The following is a 16,550-nucleotide window of genomic DNA, read 5'->3' on the forward strand; positions in this document are numbered from 1 at the left end:
TGTTGCTCGTGTTTTTGGTTTTCTATTTTATTTATTTATTTTATTTTTTTGAGATGGAATCTCACTCTGTTGCCCAGGCTGGGGTGCAGTGGCGTGGTGTTGCTCACTGCAGCCTCGGACTCCTGGGTTCAAGTGATAGGCCTGCCTCAGCCTCCCGAGTAGCTGAGATTACAGGCATGAGCCACCACAACTGGCTGATTTTTGTATTTTTAGTAGAGACGAGGTTTCACCATGTTGGCCAGCCTGGTCTTGAACTCCTGACCTCAAGCAATCCGCCTGCCTCGGCCTCCCAGAGTGCTAGGATTATAGGCGTGAGCCACCGTGCCTGGCTGTCAGTTTTTTTTCTAAGAAGACTTTGCCTAGCCACAGGTCACAAAGATTTAATCCTACATTTTCTTCTGAGTGTTTTATAGTTCTAGCTGTTACATTTAGATCTCTGATCTATATTAAAGTAACTTTTGTGTAGATGTGAAGGAGTCAACTTTGTTCTTTTGCACATGGGATATTCAGTTATCCCAAACTACTTGTTGGAAAGACTGTTCTTACCTTGGTTGAATTGTGTTAGCATCCCCTAAGGCCCACTCTTAGACCTTCCTGTAGGTCCATGCACCCAGCTCTAAAGAAAGGTACCGAGTTAGTTAGAAGTCAGTTGGGATACCAGAAAAATTAAAGGGGAGCCACACTGGTTTTTAAGTAGAACCTTAATTAAATTCTTCCTATTACCCTAGATTATCTATTGCTGTATAACAAATTACCACTGAACTCAGTGGCCTATAACAAAATCTTCTGTGGGTCTTGAATTTGAGAGACGTAGCTTATGTAATCGTGGCTTTGGGTTGCTCATGAAGTTATAGTCAGGATGCCGTTTGGGGCCACAGTCAAATTAAGGCTTGGCTGAGGATGGAGGATCTGCTTCTAAGATGGCTCAATCACATGGCTGTACAGAAAGCTTTAGCTCCTTGTCACGAGACCTGCCTTCTCCATAGGGCTCCTTGAAAGTGTCTTCATGATGTGTCAGCTAGCTTCTCCGCAGAACTAATGATAAGAGAGTAAAGAGGAAACCAAAGTGCTTTTATAACCTGTTGGCCGTTACACATTGTCTCTTCTACCCTATTCTTTTCATTAGAAATGAGTCACAAAGTTGACCCTAAGGTGCTGGGGGATTATGCACCACTTTTTCAAAGAAATATCAAAGAATTCGTAAATTTGTTTTTTTCACTTTAATAGAGACAGAATCTTGCTCTGTCACCCAGTCATATTTCGTTGCAGCCTTGATGTCTTGGGCTCAAGCTGTCTTCTCACTTCAGCCTCCTGAGTAGCTGGGACTACAGGTGTCACCCTGCCTTTTATTTTTATTTTTTTTTAGAGACAGGATCTCACTGTGTTGCCAGTGCTGGTCTTGAAACCTTGACCTTAGGCCATACTCCATCCTCCAGCTTCCCAAGTAGCTGGGATTACAGGTGTGAGCCACTGTACTCAGCTGTGGACATACTTTAAACCACCACATGTTCTTGTCAGTTTTATTCGAAGTAAAGTCTAAAGTAAAGTCTAATTCTAACAGCTAATGAGCCTTCATATTAGATGCTCACTTACTACTTAATAAAAAGATCTCCGAGTCATTTTTTTTTTCTTTCTTCCCCTGTGTTCTTGATTCTTCCAATCTAACCAGACTTAGTGTATTTTAGGATCAAAACAAAGTAGAGGAGCATATATGTGTGTATATATATGTACATATATGTGTATACATATTTGTATATACACACACACCCATATATATCAGAAATGTTACATAAACAAATATGACAGAGAAATAGCATGATTTCTAAATTGAAGTATAATAAAATTTTCTAAATTGAAATAAATATAAGAAAATTTTACTGACTAAATTTTCACAGTCGTTTTTCCAATTCCTAGGAAAGAACACACAAGTAGTTATCTTTTAGGCTGTCTTTGAATACTTCCATGACCCTGAACACTAGCTGAGGAGAGTTTCAACCACTGCTAACAGTAAGAAACATTTTCAAGTTAGTCATTACCTTTGTAGTAAGATCATATGAACCCATTTTAATACTTTGTAACCTTGGTTCCTCCTGCAAACTCTTTTGTAGGTAATGACTTTACATGAGTTTGGAACTGGTCTCTAGTGGGAAGTTGTGGGAGGATGAACACAGAAGAGCTGGAGTTATTGAGTGACTCCAAATACAGAAACTATGTAGCCGCAATTGACAAAGCACTAAAGAATTTTGAATACTCCAGTGAATGGGCAGATTTGATATCAGCACTTGGAAAACTTAATAAGGTATGTCTGTATTATCCATTTCATAAAAGGAGTAAAAATTAGAAATCCGTGTTTGTACTTGTTAGATTTCTCTAAATCTTGAAGTAAGAATGCAAAAACATAAATGAACCTTAGATTACTATTGGTAGTGCTGTTTTTCTTCATGAGTTGCATGCCTGTGTAGTCAAGCATATTGTTAAGGCTTTGGAAGTTTTAATTCAAAGAAATAACAGTGCTTGAAAAATATGTAGTTATCGCCATGATTATTAGCTATAAAAACAAAAGAAAAGGAAGCAAGTATGCTATGAGGGCTAGTAAATTTCCATAATGGAGCATCAGATATGGTGCTGGAATTCCTGGCAGCAAAATGAATTTCCTACAAATGGAAAGCAGTAATTCCTGTGTTCTTTCCAAATGGTATATAGCAGAAGGAAACATTTTCTATCCTGGCAAGCTATAGTTATAATTCGGTACTTCTTACAAAGGCAATTATATACAAGCAGTTGCTTATGCCTTGCAGCTTGTCCTTGAGTAATTCTTCTTGACATGTCTGGTTTTTATTCCGTTATTGTTGTGGCATCTTTGATCAACTTCTGGCTCTTCATTTTGACCTTTTTATTTTTTAAACATCAATTTTTTTCACCGCATACCCATAGTTAAGGTTTTTTTTTTGTTTTTTTTTTTAATTGTTATTGAATGAGAGTGCTTCTAAATATTAAAGGGCTTAGATAGGAAAGGAGTGGTCTTCCAAAACCTATTTTTTATTTTATTTGAGACAAGGTTTTACTCTTTCACCCAGGCTGAAGTCCACTGGCATGATCATAGCTCATTGCAGACTCCTGGGCTCAAGGGATCCTCCCACCTCAGCCTTCTGAGTAGGTGGGACTGCAGGCATGCCACCATGCCTGGCTAGTTATTATTTTTGTTTTTTTAGAGACAGGATCTCGCTATGTTGACGAAGGTGGTCTTGAACTCTTGGCCTCAAGTGATTCTCCCACCTCAACGTCCCAAAGTGCTGGGATTACAGGCATTAGCCACCACACCCAGCCTATCAAATAGCTTAACATACAAATTAGGAAAGAAATTTGTCTTAAAATACATACTAAGATGTGTGGGGAAAAGAATACATATTGTTTTTCCTCTGCTTTCACACCACAACAATCAATGCAGAAGACTTCTATAACCCTAAAACAAGTGATTATTTCTCCCTTACCAGCAAGCAAGCAGTTCTACAGTGGATGCCAACTGGATGTACTGCAGTTCAATTTGGACACTATCTACCTGGGGATAGTATCAGATCCCACAGGTTGAGGGCTGAGCCTCATAAGACTGTTCCCCTCTTTTGATGCCAATCACAAGCCCCAGTTTGTTTTACCTGTGCTTCTGATCAACTGGCTATAAAGTACCACAATCCTTTCTTTAGGTTTAATTTGCTAGAGTGACTCACAGAACTTAAGGTACTGGTTCATTATAAAAGACATTACAAAGGATACAAGTGAAGACATGCATTGGGTGAGGTCTGGGTGAAGGAATGTAGAACCTTCATGCCTTCTCCAGGAGCGCCACCCTCCAGGAACCTCCACATGTGTTCAGCTGGCCTGGATGCTCTCTAATCATCCTTTTGGGCCTTTTGAGACTTCATTGGATAGGCATGATTGAAGCATGAACAGCTGTGTAGAAATGTGTTAGGACATAAAAGATTTGATCTAATACTAACAGACAAAGTGGAGGAACCCAGCAAGACCCGTCTGTCAGATTTTTCTTGGCCTCTCTGTACAGCATTCGTTCCTTCTGGGTATGGGGCAGGACCCCTTCTGAAATGGAGGTCTTTGACCTACAATGAGACCAAGTAGTCCAGAGAATTTTGTTACAGCCAGCTCTGAGATAGAAAGGTAGAGGAAGATTCCTGCCTTAGGGAGAAAAAGATGAGCAGAGGGCAGGAAAAAGAGAGAAATTGTTTTTCGAGGCCTGCTTCTGAGGCCCAAAGTTCCCCAATATTATAATAAGGGCTGTGGGAGTTATGAGCCAGGAACCATGGATGAAAACCTAGACACACTCTCACTCACAGTACCACACCAGGATGCTAGTTTTCAACCTGATATGACAGATAATCACTTTGATATCATAAAAACCGGGGCCTATCATGGGGAGGGGGGAGGGGGGAGGGATTGCGTTGGGAGTTATACCTGATGTAAATGACGAGTTGATGGGTGCAGCACACCAGCATGGCACAAGTATACATATGTAACAAACCTGCACGTTATGCACATGTACCCTACAACTTAAAGTATAATAATAATAAATAAATTTAAAAAAAATAATAATAATATAAAAAAAAAGAAAAAAAAGAAAAATAATCATTTTCAGTATGTCAAGGTTTTGTCTTAAAATTTGATGCAGAAGCTTCTGTTTGACATGTTAGAACTTCTAACATTTATCATTTGAAGTTTGAATAATTCTTTATTTCTTTACAACATCCACAAGAAATTTCATCTAAAAGTACAAGTTTACTTAAAGGTAGTTAAGTTCTTTTTTTTCTAAAGGGTTCTGAAGAGTCTATTTCTGAAGATATACTGGGAACTCTTTTAAAAGGCAAGTCATTAAATGATGGAAATTAATTTGCCTAACTAGGTACATAATTTTTAGATTAATCAATATTCACGAAAATAGATTTCATGGTATCTAGATAACTCAAAGAAGAATACCCAAGTTGTCGATGAAACTTAGCCAAAATCGTGATGGAACAAGACAAGGATTACGTGTGTGTGTGTGTGTATATATACTCTTATATATACATATATATACACATATATACATATATATACTCCTATATATACATACATACATACACACACACACACACACACTCTCTTATACTGCCTTTGGTCATTTCATATATTATGGTAAAAAAAATCCAGTTACTTTTGCACCAACCTAATATTTCAACCTGTTTATTCCTCTGTAAAATAAGTCTTTGTATATTTCTTCTAAATTCCAGTTCTAATATAGTCTATTCATTCTGAGTCTTCACTTTGTGACGTTCTATCAATACTTGATTATAATACTGAATTCTAGGTTCAAACTAAAGGATTACATTTATTATAAGATCTTCTTTACATAACTAATCTCCTTTGAGTGGTTGATAAGATAGGATCTGTGTACAGAAATTCTGCCCTGACCATTATTTCTAAGGAAATGTTATGGTTGAAATAAATAAAGCAAAAGTTGCTTTGTCCAGCTAGAAAAATCAGTTTATAAAAACAAATGGGCAATGATAATCTCATATAGATTTTCTTATAAACATTAGAATTACTTACTATAATTTGATATACTGAGACAATGGTTATACCTCTTCCAAGTAACTGTAAATATCTATTGTGAGGCCAGACTTTATTTCAAAGTAGTAAAAATAGGTTGAAGGCTGTAACATTCCATGTTCCAGCTGTCTTCTCATATCAAATATTAAAAATTTACCAAAAAAAATCTAAAATGCCTCTCTTCTCCATAAATTTGTTTTGGAAAATATCAGTTTTCATTAAAAATGTTATTCTGTTAACAGGTAACGAGTTTATTTTTTAAACAAATTAATAAAGTTTGTAACATTTCCTCAGTTTTAACTTTAAATATGGTGTATGTAGGCAAATGTAGCTAACAAAACACAAAGATCTACAATTAACATTTTTTATAATACTGTGCTACAAAATGGAAGTAAAATGAATGCGTTCTCAACTACATTAAAATGCTTTCTTCAAGGTTTTACAGAATAATGCAAAGTACCAAGTAGTACCCAAAAAGCTGACCATAGGCAAACGCCTAGCTCAGTGTCTACATCCAGCATTACCAGGTGGAGTTCATCGGAAGGCACTTGAAACATACGAAATTATCTTCAAAATAATTGGACCTAAGCGACTTGCCAAAGATCTTTTTTTATATAGGTAAGAATAATTTTATTCTCTCTATATATACACAAATAATCTAAAGAAAATGTATTGCTAAACTATTTTATACTTTCTCACTAAAAACTACAAAATTGAAAATTCCTTAATGATTAGAAGTTTTCAGATATCACTCTTTGTTTTGTTTTGTTTGAGACGGCGTCTTGCTCTATCACCCAGGCTGGAGTGCAGTGGCAGGATCTTGGCTCACTGCAAGCTCCGCCTCCCGGGTTCACGCCATTCTCCTGCCTCAGCCTCCCCAGCAGCTGGGACTACAGGCGCACGCTGCCACGCCTGGCTAATTTTTTTGTATTTTTAGTAGAGACAGGGTTTCACTGTGTTAGCCAGGATGGTCTCGATCTCCTGACCTCGTGATCTGCCCGCCTTGGCCTCCCACAGTGCTGGGATTACAGGTGTGAGCCACCACGCCTGGCCTCAAATATCAATCTTAATATTTGAGTTAAGTGATTCAGAAAAATGTAGAACAGTCTTTAATGTCTTTTTGTTTTTTATTGTTAGATACCATTTATTAAAAGTTTTCCTTCAAAGTTGTTGAGACTATAGTACATTCTACCTTTTTAAGCTTGAAAACTGGCCTGAGAAAAAGATAGGATACCTTGATCTCTCAGCAACTTTCAACATCATTGACTCTTCTCCGCTTAAAACAGTCTTTTCCTTTGGCTTTCATTGTACCACATTTTTCTGTTCAGTTACTCTTTCTCAGTGTCCTTTACCAGTCTTTCCTCCTTTACCCAAACTCCACACAGAGTTTCTTAGGGCTCATTTAGTGCAGCACCATCTTATATTTTCACTTTGTAATCTCTCGTTAGGCAAACTTAGCCATACCTATGATTTATTTTTTATTTTAAATTTTACTGTGTACATTTAAGATACACAACATGATGTGAGATACCTACAGATAATGAAACAATTACTATAGATAAATTAATGTAGCCATCATCTTACATAATTATTTTTTGTGTATGTGACAGGAGCAGTTAAAATCTCTTCATTTAGTAAAAATCCCAAATAAAATATTATTAATTATAGTCTTCATGTTGTACATTAGATCTCTAGATTTGTTCATGTGACATTTCCCATTTCCTCCTGCCCGTGGTAACAACTGTTTTATCTTCTATATGCTGACTCCCAACTGGACATTTCCAGTGCTGGCAGCAGCTTTAAACTCCTGCTTGCTTGACATCTCCATATAGATCTTGAAAGGCAACTAAAGTTCAACCTGTTTAAAACAAAACTTTCCTCTTCTCCTATTAACCTGACCTTCCTGCAATGTACTATATTAAAGCTCAATAAATGGTATCACCATCTATCCATTTCTACAACCCTCAGATCCGAGAGCCACACTTGTTACCTTGTTTTCTCCACCCACGTTTTCCCACCTCTGGTGTACATAGTCTGTTGTTCAGAGTTATGTCTCATGGTGGTTAAGAGAAGAGATGGTAGAGTCAAACTAGCTCTGTTATCTTTGGCTTTTGTCCTCACCTGTTTGTGTTTGTGTCCTCACTTGCACAACAGAAATAAGATTATCAACCTCATAGGGTGGTTAATGGAATTGGAAGACTTCATATATGTAAAATGCAATGGGCAACTTATAGTAAGTTCTTAATACATGTTAGCTACTATTCTGATATATGTCTCAAATACATCTACTTCCCTGAACCTTCACTGGCAGCATGCAGTCTAAGCATCATCTCTAGCTTGGGCTTCATCACTGACCTAACATTCATCCACCATCTGTTCTTATCCTCTTCTACCCTGTTCTCCACATAGTACCAGTGTAATCTTTTTAATATATTAAATAATGTTACTCTCTTGCTAAAAAGCTCTATTGACTTCTTCTCAGCACACTTAAGAAAAAAAAATAAGAAAAAGGCTTTAATATGGCTTTGAATAATTCCTGAAGTACTATGACCCTGGCTCTGTCAGTGACCTCAACTCTTAATAAACTAAAACTAAACTATTATTATTTTCCCCCCAATTTATTCCACTCAGGTCAACAGGTCTCTTTGCTTATTATTCCTCGTTTTCTTTGCTATTCTCTTGATCTGTAATTCTCAAATCCAGGTCTCTGATCAGATATCAGCTCCTCAAAGGACTTGCTTAGTTATTATCTGAAATGGTCCTTCTTCCACATTTTTATCCCTAGTATTCTGTTCCATTGTGATATATTTTTAGGTAGGTTTTTTTATTATTATTATTTATTCTGTTGGTATTTGTTGGACTTTAAAAAAATCTATAAATTGGATAAAAAGGAATGAAATAATGGCATTCACAGCAACCTGAATGGAATTGGAGACCATTATTCTAAATGAAGTAACTCAGGAATGGAAAAACAAACATCGTATTTTCTCACTCATAAATGGGAGCTAAGCTATGAGGATGCAAAGGCATAGAGTGATACAGTGAACTTTGGGGACCTAGGAGAAAGGGTGTAACAGGATGAGTGGTTTAGACTACACTTTGCATACAGTATACACTGCTTGGGTGATGGGTGCACCAAAATCTCAGAAATCGCCACTAAAGAACTTATTCATGTAACCAAACACCACCTTTTCCTCAAAAAACCATTAAAAATTTTTTTTAATTGATGAATTGATGCCTTTCACCCATTTTGGAAAATTTGCAACCACTATCTTTTGAGATTACCTTCACATCTGTTCTCTCCCCACTTATTAGGTCTTCCCACCATGGCTTCTCCATCTCTTAACCATTCTTCATATTTTCTAACTTTTTGTCCTTCTGTGCTGCATTCTCAGGAATTTCTTCTAACCTAGTTTTCAGGTCACTAATTCTGTCTGTCTCTTCTTTTTTTAACCACTTAACTTTTCTTTTAAACTGTTGATATAATTTACATTCAATAAAATGAACAGATCATAAATGTTCAATGTGTGGTAAGTTTTGACAAATTTAGTCAATTTTGTAGCCACCATTCAAAATAAGATGTAGAACAGTCTTATCAATGCAGCAAGTTCCCTCCTACCCCTTTCTAGTGGAAACCCCTACTGTCCAACTATATATATTTCCCTCATTCTGCAGCTTTTAAAACTTTCTAAATGGTATTTTTGAAGAACCAAAAGTTCTTCTTTATGCTGTCTTTTGAAGAAAGTTTTTTTTAGTTGATTTATCAACCTTTTATTAAGTAGTCCTTTTTGCTTCTTATTTAAGGAATCTTTGCTTAGTATATTGCTGCTAGAATGTGGAAATATGAAGGTGTTTTTCTGTATTGACATTGTATTCAGAAACTTTGTCAAGTTCACTTGTTCTTTCTAATAGCTTTTGGAATTTTGAGATATAGTCACACTATCTGTGAATGGTGAGTTTTCTTTTCCGATTTTAATAATTTTATATCTTTTTTTGCCTTATTGTATTGACTAGGGTCTATAGTAGAGTGTTAAAGAGAGGAGGGTCAAGTATATCTGTCTTATTTCTCATTTCAGGTAGAAAATGTTAAATATTTTTGAAGGTTCAATCAGCCTTTCATTTCTGGAATATATCCAGTTGGCTCATGATTTAGAGTCCTTTTTGTATCACTGGATTTGCTTACTTTGTTTTTTTGTTTTTGTTTTTGTTTTGTTTTGTTTTGTTTTTGTTTTTGTAGTTTTACATCTTTGTTTAGTAGAGAATGGCTATGATTTTATATTTTTATCTAATTTTGGTTTCAGGTTTATGCTAAATTTCATATTGTTCTCTTATTCCGTTCTGTGCAACAGTTTTCATAACATTGGTGTAATTGTTTAGGTTTTATCTGAAATTTATCTTTGTGGGAAGATTTGTATTTACAGATTAATTTCTTTAGTAGTTATGATACTATTCAAATCTATTTATGTCAGTTTTAGTAAGTTTTTTCTCTCGAAATTTGCCTGTTTTTACTAAATTTTTAGGTGCATCAGCCTAAAGTTCATAATATACTCTTATCTGTAACATGTAGGATCTATAGTGATATCTCCTCTTTCACTTTTGACATTGGTGACTCAAGCCATCCTTTTTTTTTAATTGATCAGTCTTATCAGGAGTTTATCAGTTTTGTTTTTTTAAAAACCAACTTTTAGTTTTACTGATCCTTTCTACTGTGTATGTGTTTACTCTCTCATTTTTACTCAGATAAGCCTTCTCTGACCACCCTATTTAGAACCTGCCTCTGCTCTAGTCTCCTTGTTATTCTCCTGTAACTTTTTCTCCTCTGCTTTAACATTTATCACCATCTGATATGTATGTATGTGTTAAGAGATACAATAACCAAGCAATTAAAATATGTACATATATACTCTCCAAAAAATAAGCTTTATGAGGTTAAAGAACAGGGATTTCTTACTGTGATTAAGTGCTCTATTCTCAGGATCCTGAGGAACTGACAGATAGTAGACCCTTAATAAATATTTGTTTAATGAATAAAGAAATGCTATTTGTTATACTCAATTCTTTGATATTTCAAAATATTATTAAAGAGAAATGAGCAAGGAAATATTAAAGAGAAATGAACATGAATGTCTTTTTTTTGAGACGGAGTCTCACTCTGTCACCCAAGCTGGAGTGCAGTGGTGCAATCTTGGCTTACTGAAACCTCTGTCTCCCAGGTTCAAACAATTATTCTTCCTCAGCCTCCCAAGTAACTGGGATTACAGGCGCATGCCACCACTGTAAAAAAAATACCCAGCTAATTTTTGTATTTTCAGTAGAGACAGGGTTTCACTATATTGGCCAGGCTGGTCTCGAACTCCTGACTTTGTGATCCTCCTGCCTTGGCCTCCCAAAGTGCTGGGATTACAGGCATGAGCCACTGCGCCCAGTCGAGCATGGATGTCTTAAAAATAGTATGTAAAGCCAGTAAAGGTATTTTTAATAGTAGTAAATAATACATTGAAAGAATGATGTTAAGAAAACTGAGCATTGCCAAATCAGTGTTGCATGTGATTATCTAATAATTGATAGATTTTCCTTTCTTAAAGCAAGATTTACATAATTCATGCCTGCTACTTTCTACCTCTTAACAGAAAGTTTAAGCAGCGCAGTTATTCTTCATTTGTAGTATACCTATTTTTATCATCAGTATGTTACATAAAATTAAACCTAGAATACCATTTCTAAATATGGCAGATATTCTTGTATACATACACACACGTTATGGAGTAAATGATATCATTGTTCTATACTTTTTTGAAGTATAACTATTTTAAAAACTAAAGTTTATATTAAATGTAGATATGTTTATTTTTAATTAATGATTTTTTCATTTCAAGGTTTACGGTTTAACGTAATTAAATACAAATGCTTTTAAAGTTCTATAACCTATTACATGATGTAATACCATATTGCCTCTTCAAGCTTATTTCTTTTTAATGTGATACAGTGTACAAAGATGTTACTAAGAAGGCTAGAAGTGGAGTTTGAATGCCTTAAAATATTTAGATGGGTATGTAAAGTGAGCTTTTGGTAATACAAATCTGGATTGCAGATTAGACAGATACTGTAAAGCAGTCAGCATTTAGGTGGCAGTTGAAGCCAAGAGAATAATTGAAATTACCTAGGTACATTGTAAATCACAAGGAGAAAAAAAGGAATGAGGACATTTTGAGAGTATTTAGGAGTCCCAGTATTTAAATATCAGGTGGGGGAAAGTAGCCTGTGAAAAAGAGTCAGAGATAGAAAGTGTACCAGGAGGCTGGGCTCAGTGGCTCACGCCTGTAAATCCCAGCACTTTGGGAGGCCGAGGTGAGTGGATTACCTGAGGTCAGGAGTTCAAGACCAGACTGCCCAACATGTCAAAACCCCATCTCAACTAAAAATACAAAATTAGCCGGGTGTGGTGGTGAGTGCCTGTAATACCACCTACTGAGGAGGCTGAGGCATGAGAATCACTTGAACTCGGGAGGTGGAGGTTTCAGTGAGCCAGTTGCACCACTGCACATCAGCATGGGCAGCAGAGTGAGACTCCGTCTAAGAAAAAAAAAAGCGAAAATGTACCAGGAGACAAAGCAGTCCTGGAAGTCAAGAAGGAAGGGTGCTTCAAGAGAATGCTCTGGTTAATAGTATCACATGTTAAATTAAATAGGATAAGGTCTGAAGATAGAGCATTGGATCTGGCAGTTGGTAGACATTGGTGACCAAAATGAGAACAGTTTCAGCGGAGGGAGTAGAAGTATCGTGATTGATTAATGATGGAAGGTAATAAGTAGAAGAAATTCATATATGTATTTTAATTGATAGAGAATGGTAGCTTTAAGACAGAAGGTTAGTTAGAATAAAGATTTTGGGGTTTGGTTATTGCTGTTACTTTTTTCTTGTTTTAGAATTATGAGGAAATATGTGAGTACATTTGTATTAAAAAGCAAAGATGTCAGTTCAGGAAGAAAGAAATTACAGAAAAGAAAAACGATAATGGGTGATGCAGGTCCCTGGACAGGCGGGTCATGGCCCTGGGCACATTGGAAAAAAGGTAGCCTGGAAGAGACTGAGAGACTATGGCTGTATCTTTAGATCAAACAGTACCTAAAATGAGAGACAGAAGAGTAGAAAGCTGAAGCCATTCTTACTTGATGATTTCTATTTTTTATAAACTAGGAGCAAGAGAGATTCCTAATTCATTTGTTCTTCACTTGCTAAGTACAGGACATGGTGCTTGAAACTTAGGATACAGAAATAAAAATATAGTCATGGTCCTTTGTTTTCTGATATTTACAGTCTGTTGGAAAAGATAGACATTAAGCAATTCAAATAAAGAATGATAAGCGCGTTTTGGTAAGTAAATATTGTGTACTATGAGAACATCAAATAGGGGGCCTAACCTAGTCTAATTAGGAGATAGTCTCCCTAAGGAAATGGCTTCTTAGGCTGAGGCCTGAAAGTTTGGGAATCCCCCAAAGAGGGTATAAGTAAGGGAGTGAGAATTGTATCTGTCAGAGCAGCATATGGAAAGGTATGGGCACTAAAAAGAGCATAGAAGGTTCTGAAAGGAACTAGAAAGGAATTCTTCAGTATAGCTGGAGCAGAGGGTACAGGAGTAAAATTGGTGAGTATATATGGACTGTTCAGAAGTATGTAGTAGCCATTTTTTAAAAGATGTTAAAGGCCTCATTGGCAATGGGAACTCATTGAAAGGTTTTACCGAGAGCTGCTTCAGGGCAATAATGAACCAATACATGTTAAAACATGAAGAGTAAGATACGATAGCAGTTGCTTCTAGGTAGCTATCTGGTGGAGATACAATTTGTTATATTCAAAAAATATCTAGGAGAGTGACTTGGAGAGAGAACTTGATGACCTTGATAACTGATTGCAGGTTAGAGTAGAAAATTTTTTTTTTTTTTTAATTTTTGAATCCAGGGTCTCACTCTGTCACCCTGGCTGGAGTACAGTGTCATGATCACAGCTCACTGCAGCCTCTACCTCCCAGGTTCAAGCAGTCCTCTACTCTCAGCCTCCTGAGTAGCTGGGACTGCAGGCACATGCCACTGTGCCCAGCTAATTTTTATTTCTTGTAAAGATGAGGTCTCACTATGTTTCCTGACCTAGTCTTAAACTCCTGGGCCTAAGCAGTCCTCCTACCTCAGCCTTCCAAAGTGCTTGGATTACAGGCATGAGCCAACTTACCCAGCCAGGTTAGAGTAGAAGATTTTTAAAGCTACTCATGAGGCTGAGGCAGGAGGATTGCATGAGTCAAGGATCAGTCCTAGATTTATAGCTTTTGGTCAGCCAGATAGATAGTGATGCCATATTTTGACATGACAGTTATTACAGGGAAGGCACATGTTTTGCTGGGGCACATCAGGGGAGAATTCTGTTTTGGAATTGTGAAATATGAGGACTTTGTGAAACAGCTAGGTAGCTATTGGGTTTATAAGTATAAAACCCAGGTGAGAGAACTGGTCTGTTTTAATGGATGTAGTCATTAATATACAGGTATCATTTTACGCCAATCAGTATAACTTTTTCATCAGAAATAAATAAAATATTTATACATATAATTGTGTATGAATTAATATTGTATAGTTATTTTGCTTCCCTCTCCTCGCCTTTTTTTTTTTTTTAATAGTTCTGGATTATTTCCTCTTCTTGCAAATGCTGCCATGTCTGTGAAGCCAACATTGCTCAGTTTGTATGAGATATATTATCTGCCTTTGGGTAAAACACTGAAACCTGGTCTACAGGGATTGCTTACTGGTATTCTTCCTGGCTTAGAAGAAGGATCAGAGTACTATGAGAGGTAAGATCATATTTGGTGCAGTTATGTAATTGAAGTCATGGATTTGTCAGTAAGCATATTTAGGTAAAATATGTTTTAGCATCACGAATGAATTATTCTAGACAGTTCAGTATATCACATGAATATTTCTATAGCAATGAAACATTATAGTTTAGTCTGTGTATCATACTGAAAATATAGCTAGTGGTAAAAGCATAGACTTCGGAGGTGGATGTACTGAGTTGAAGTCTTGCCTATACAGACACTGAGCTTAGGGAAGTTTTCTTAATGTCTGAACTTTATTCAGTTTCCTCATCTTTAAAACAAACATAATATCCTTTTATTTGTGTTATTCTAATAGCAAATCACCTAGTCCTTTGCCAAGCACATATAAGTCACTCAAGAAAATTGTGACCCATAACTTAAAATAATATTACAGATAGGACATGTAGATTAGTGATAAGAATGGAAGATTAGTCTATGCACTAACAATTTTTAAGTTGCTAATGAGGAAAAATAGCTTAGTACTAGTGCAGTGCTGTTTCATTAGCTGTTGACATGGTACTCTTGATACCTAACTGTTCAAATGAAGTTATTTGATCTGTTTGGACCCTATTATTATTTTTGGGGAGTTGATAATTGTAGGCAATGCATGATGGCATTAAGTATCTCTAATATCTCATTACTAATATTCTTATTAAAACACTGAGTTGAAGTAGCAAAAATAGAAAATACCAAACTTACTTTATGAGTAGACATAATTATTTAAATATTTTATTCAAGTACATTGCCTAGTTACTGTTTTTCAGCTGCTCTCTTCATGCAGTAAGAATCTAATTCTTAATATATTGAATTACCTTTTTAAAGGCTCCTTGGAGAAAAAATAATTTTGTCCTCAAAGCTAATCAGTTGCTTTTATTAATTTTTTTTTTTTTTTTTTGGAGACAGAATCTCACTGTCACCCCGGCTGGAGTACAGTGGCCTGATCTCAACTCACTGCAACCTCTGCCTCTCAGGTTCAAGCAATTCTCCTGTCTCAGCCTCCCAAGTAGCTGGGATTACAGGCACCTGCCACCACAACTGGCTAATTTTTGTAGTTTTAGTAAAGACAGGGTTTCACCATCTTGGCCAGGCTGGTCTTGAACTCCTGACCTCATGATCCACCCCCCTTGGCCTCCCAAAGTGCTGGGATTATAGGCGCGAGCCACCGCATCCGACCCTCTTTTATTTATTTTACTTTTTTACTTATTTGCCTACAGTTTCATAAATGTAATATGAAATTAATTCATTTAGCTTGGAAATCAGTTTTGTTTAAAATAGTTATTTTTCTCTAAAGGAAGCATGGACTTGATACCACTTATAACTCTGCTAGTTACAATTAAAAATTTAACATAGTAATTGAATAATGATCCTTATAACTGTGGTATCCTATGATTTATCTTGTTAATGTTTTGCTAGTTATTCCATATAAGTTTTATAAAAGAATTTGTAAATGTTATTCTTTTACCACATAGATAAATTGAGGCCAGAAGAAATTACAGTGTTAATATTAAGTAGCAAGTAAACAGTGTGACTCATCAAATTCTCTTCACTATGCTACAGTGTAATAGACTTTTGTGTTACTCATTGTTTATCTTATGTTAAAAATAAGAGTAATTTTTTTCAACTTTTATTTTGGATTCAGAGAGTACATGTGCAAGTTTATTACTTGGGTATATTGCATGACTCTGAGGTTTGGGGTTTGGATGATCCTTTCACCCAGGTAGTGAGCATAGTATTCAACAGGTAGTTTTTAGCCCACCCCCCCACTTCTTCCCTCTTCTAAAAAGTAATCTTTAACTGTATTCCTTATTAAAGTGGTAAGGCATCTTTGATTTTTATCATAGATCTAATTCATTAAAGTTTTAAACTTTATAGTGTGTGATTTCAAAAAGAAAGATTTGAAATGTCCTTTTAAGATTTTGTAGAAAGTCAACAGAACATCTATTCTACTATAGGATTACTATTAACTAAAATGTATATGATATCTTATTACTTAGAGTACTTTAACAACCTAGTGAGGTAGATAGGTCTTGTGGTGGAGTGTTTTGTTGTTGTTGTTCTCTTCATTTTACAGATGAGGAGACTGAACTTTTAA

General features: G+C 36.0%; 1 protein-coding gene across 2 annotated transcripts in view; it reads left to right on the forward strand.

Annotated features, from left to right (window-relative positions):
• DOPEY1 (dopey family member 1) overlaps positions 1 to 16,550 on the forward strand; it is a 109,712-nt gene that overhangs the window by 34,873 nt on the left and 58,289 nt on the right. For both annotated transcript variants that reach the window (XM_012001193.1, XM_012001194.1), the window contains exons 2-5: positions 1,915 to 2,007; positions 2,109 to 2,299; positions 6,032 to 6,213; positions 14,264 to 14,434. In XM_012001193.1, the coding sequence (XP_011856583.1) occupies positions 2,162 to 2,299; positions 6,032 to 6,213; positions 14,264 to 14,434 (491 nt within the window). In that variant the 5' untranslated portion in view covers positions 1,915 to 2,007; positions 2,109 to 2,161. The remainder of the gene's footprint in view (positions 1 to 1,914; positions 2,008 to 2,108; positions 2,300 to 6,031; positions 6,214 to 14,263; positions 14,435 to 16,550) is intronic.

This window comes from Mandrillus leucophaeus, unplaced genomic scaffold (genome assembly GCF_000951045.1).
Source record: "Mandrillus leucophaeus isolate KB7577 unplaced genomic scaffold, Mleu.le_1.0 Scaffold652, whole genome shotgun sequence".
NCBI lineage: Eukaryota > Metazoa > Chordata > Mammalia > Primates > Cercopithecidae > Mandrillus > Mandrillus leucophaeus.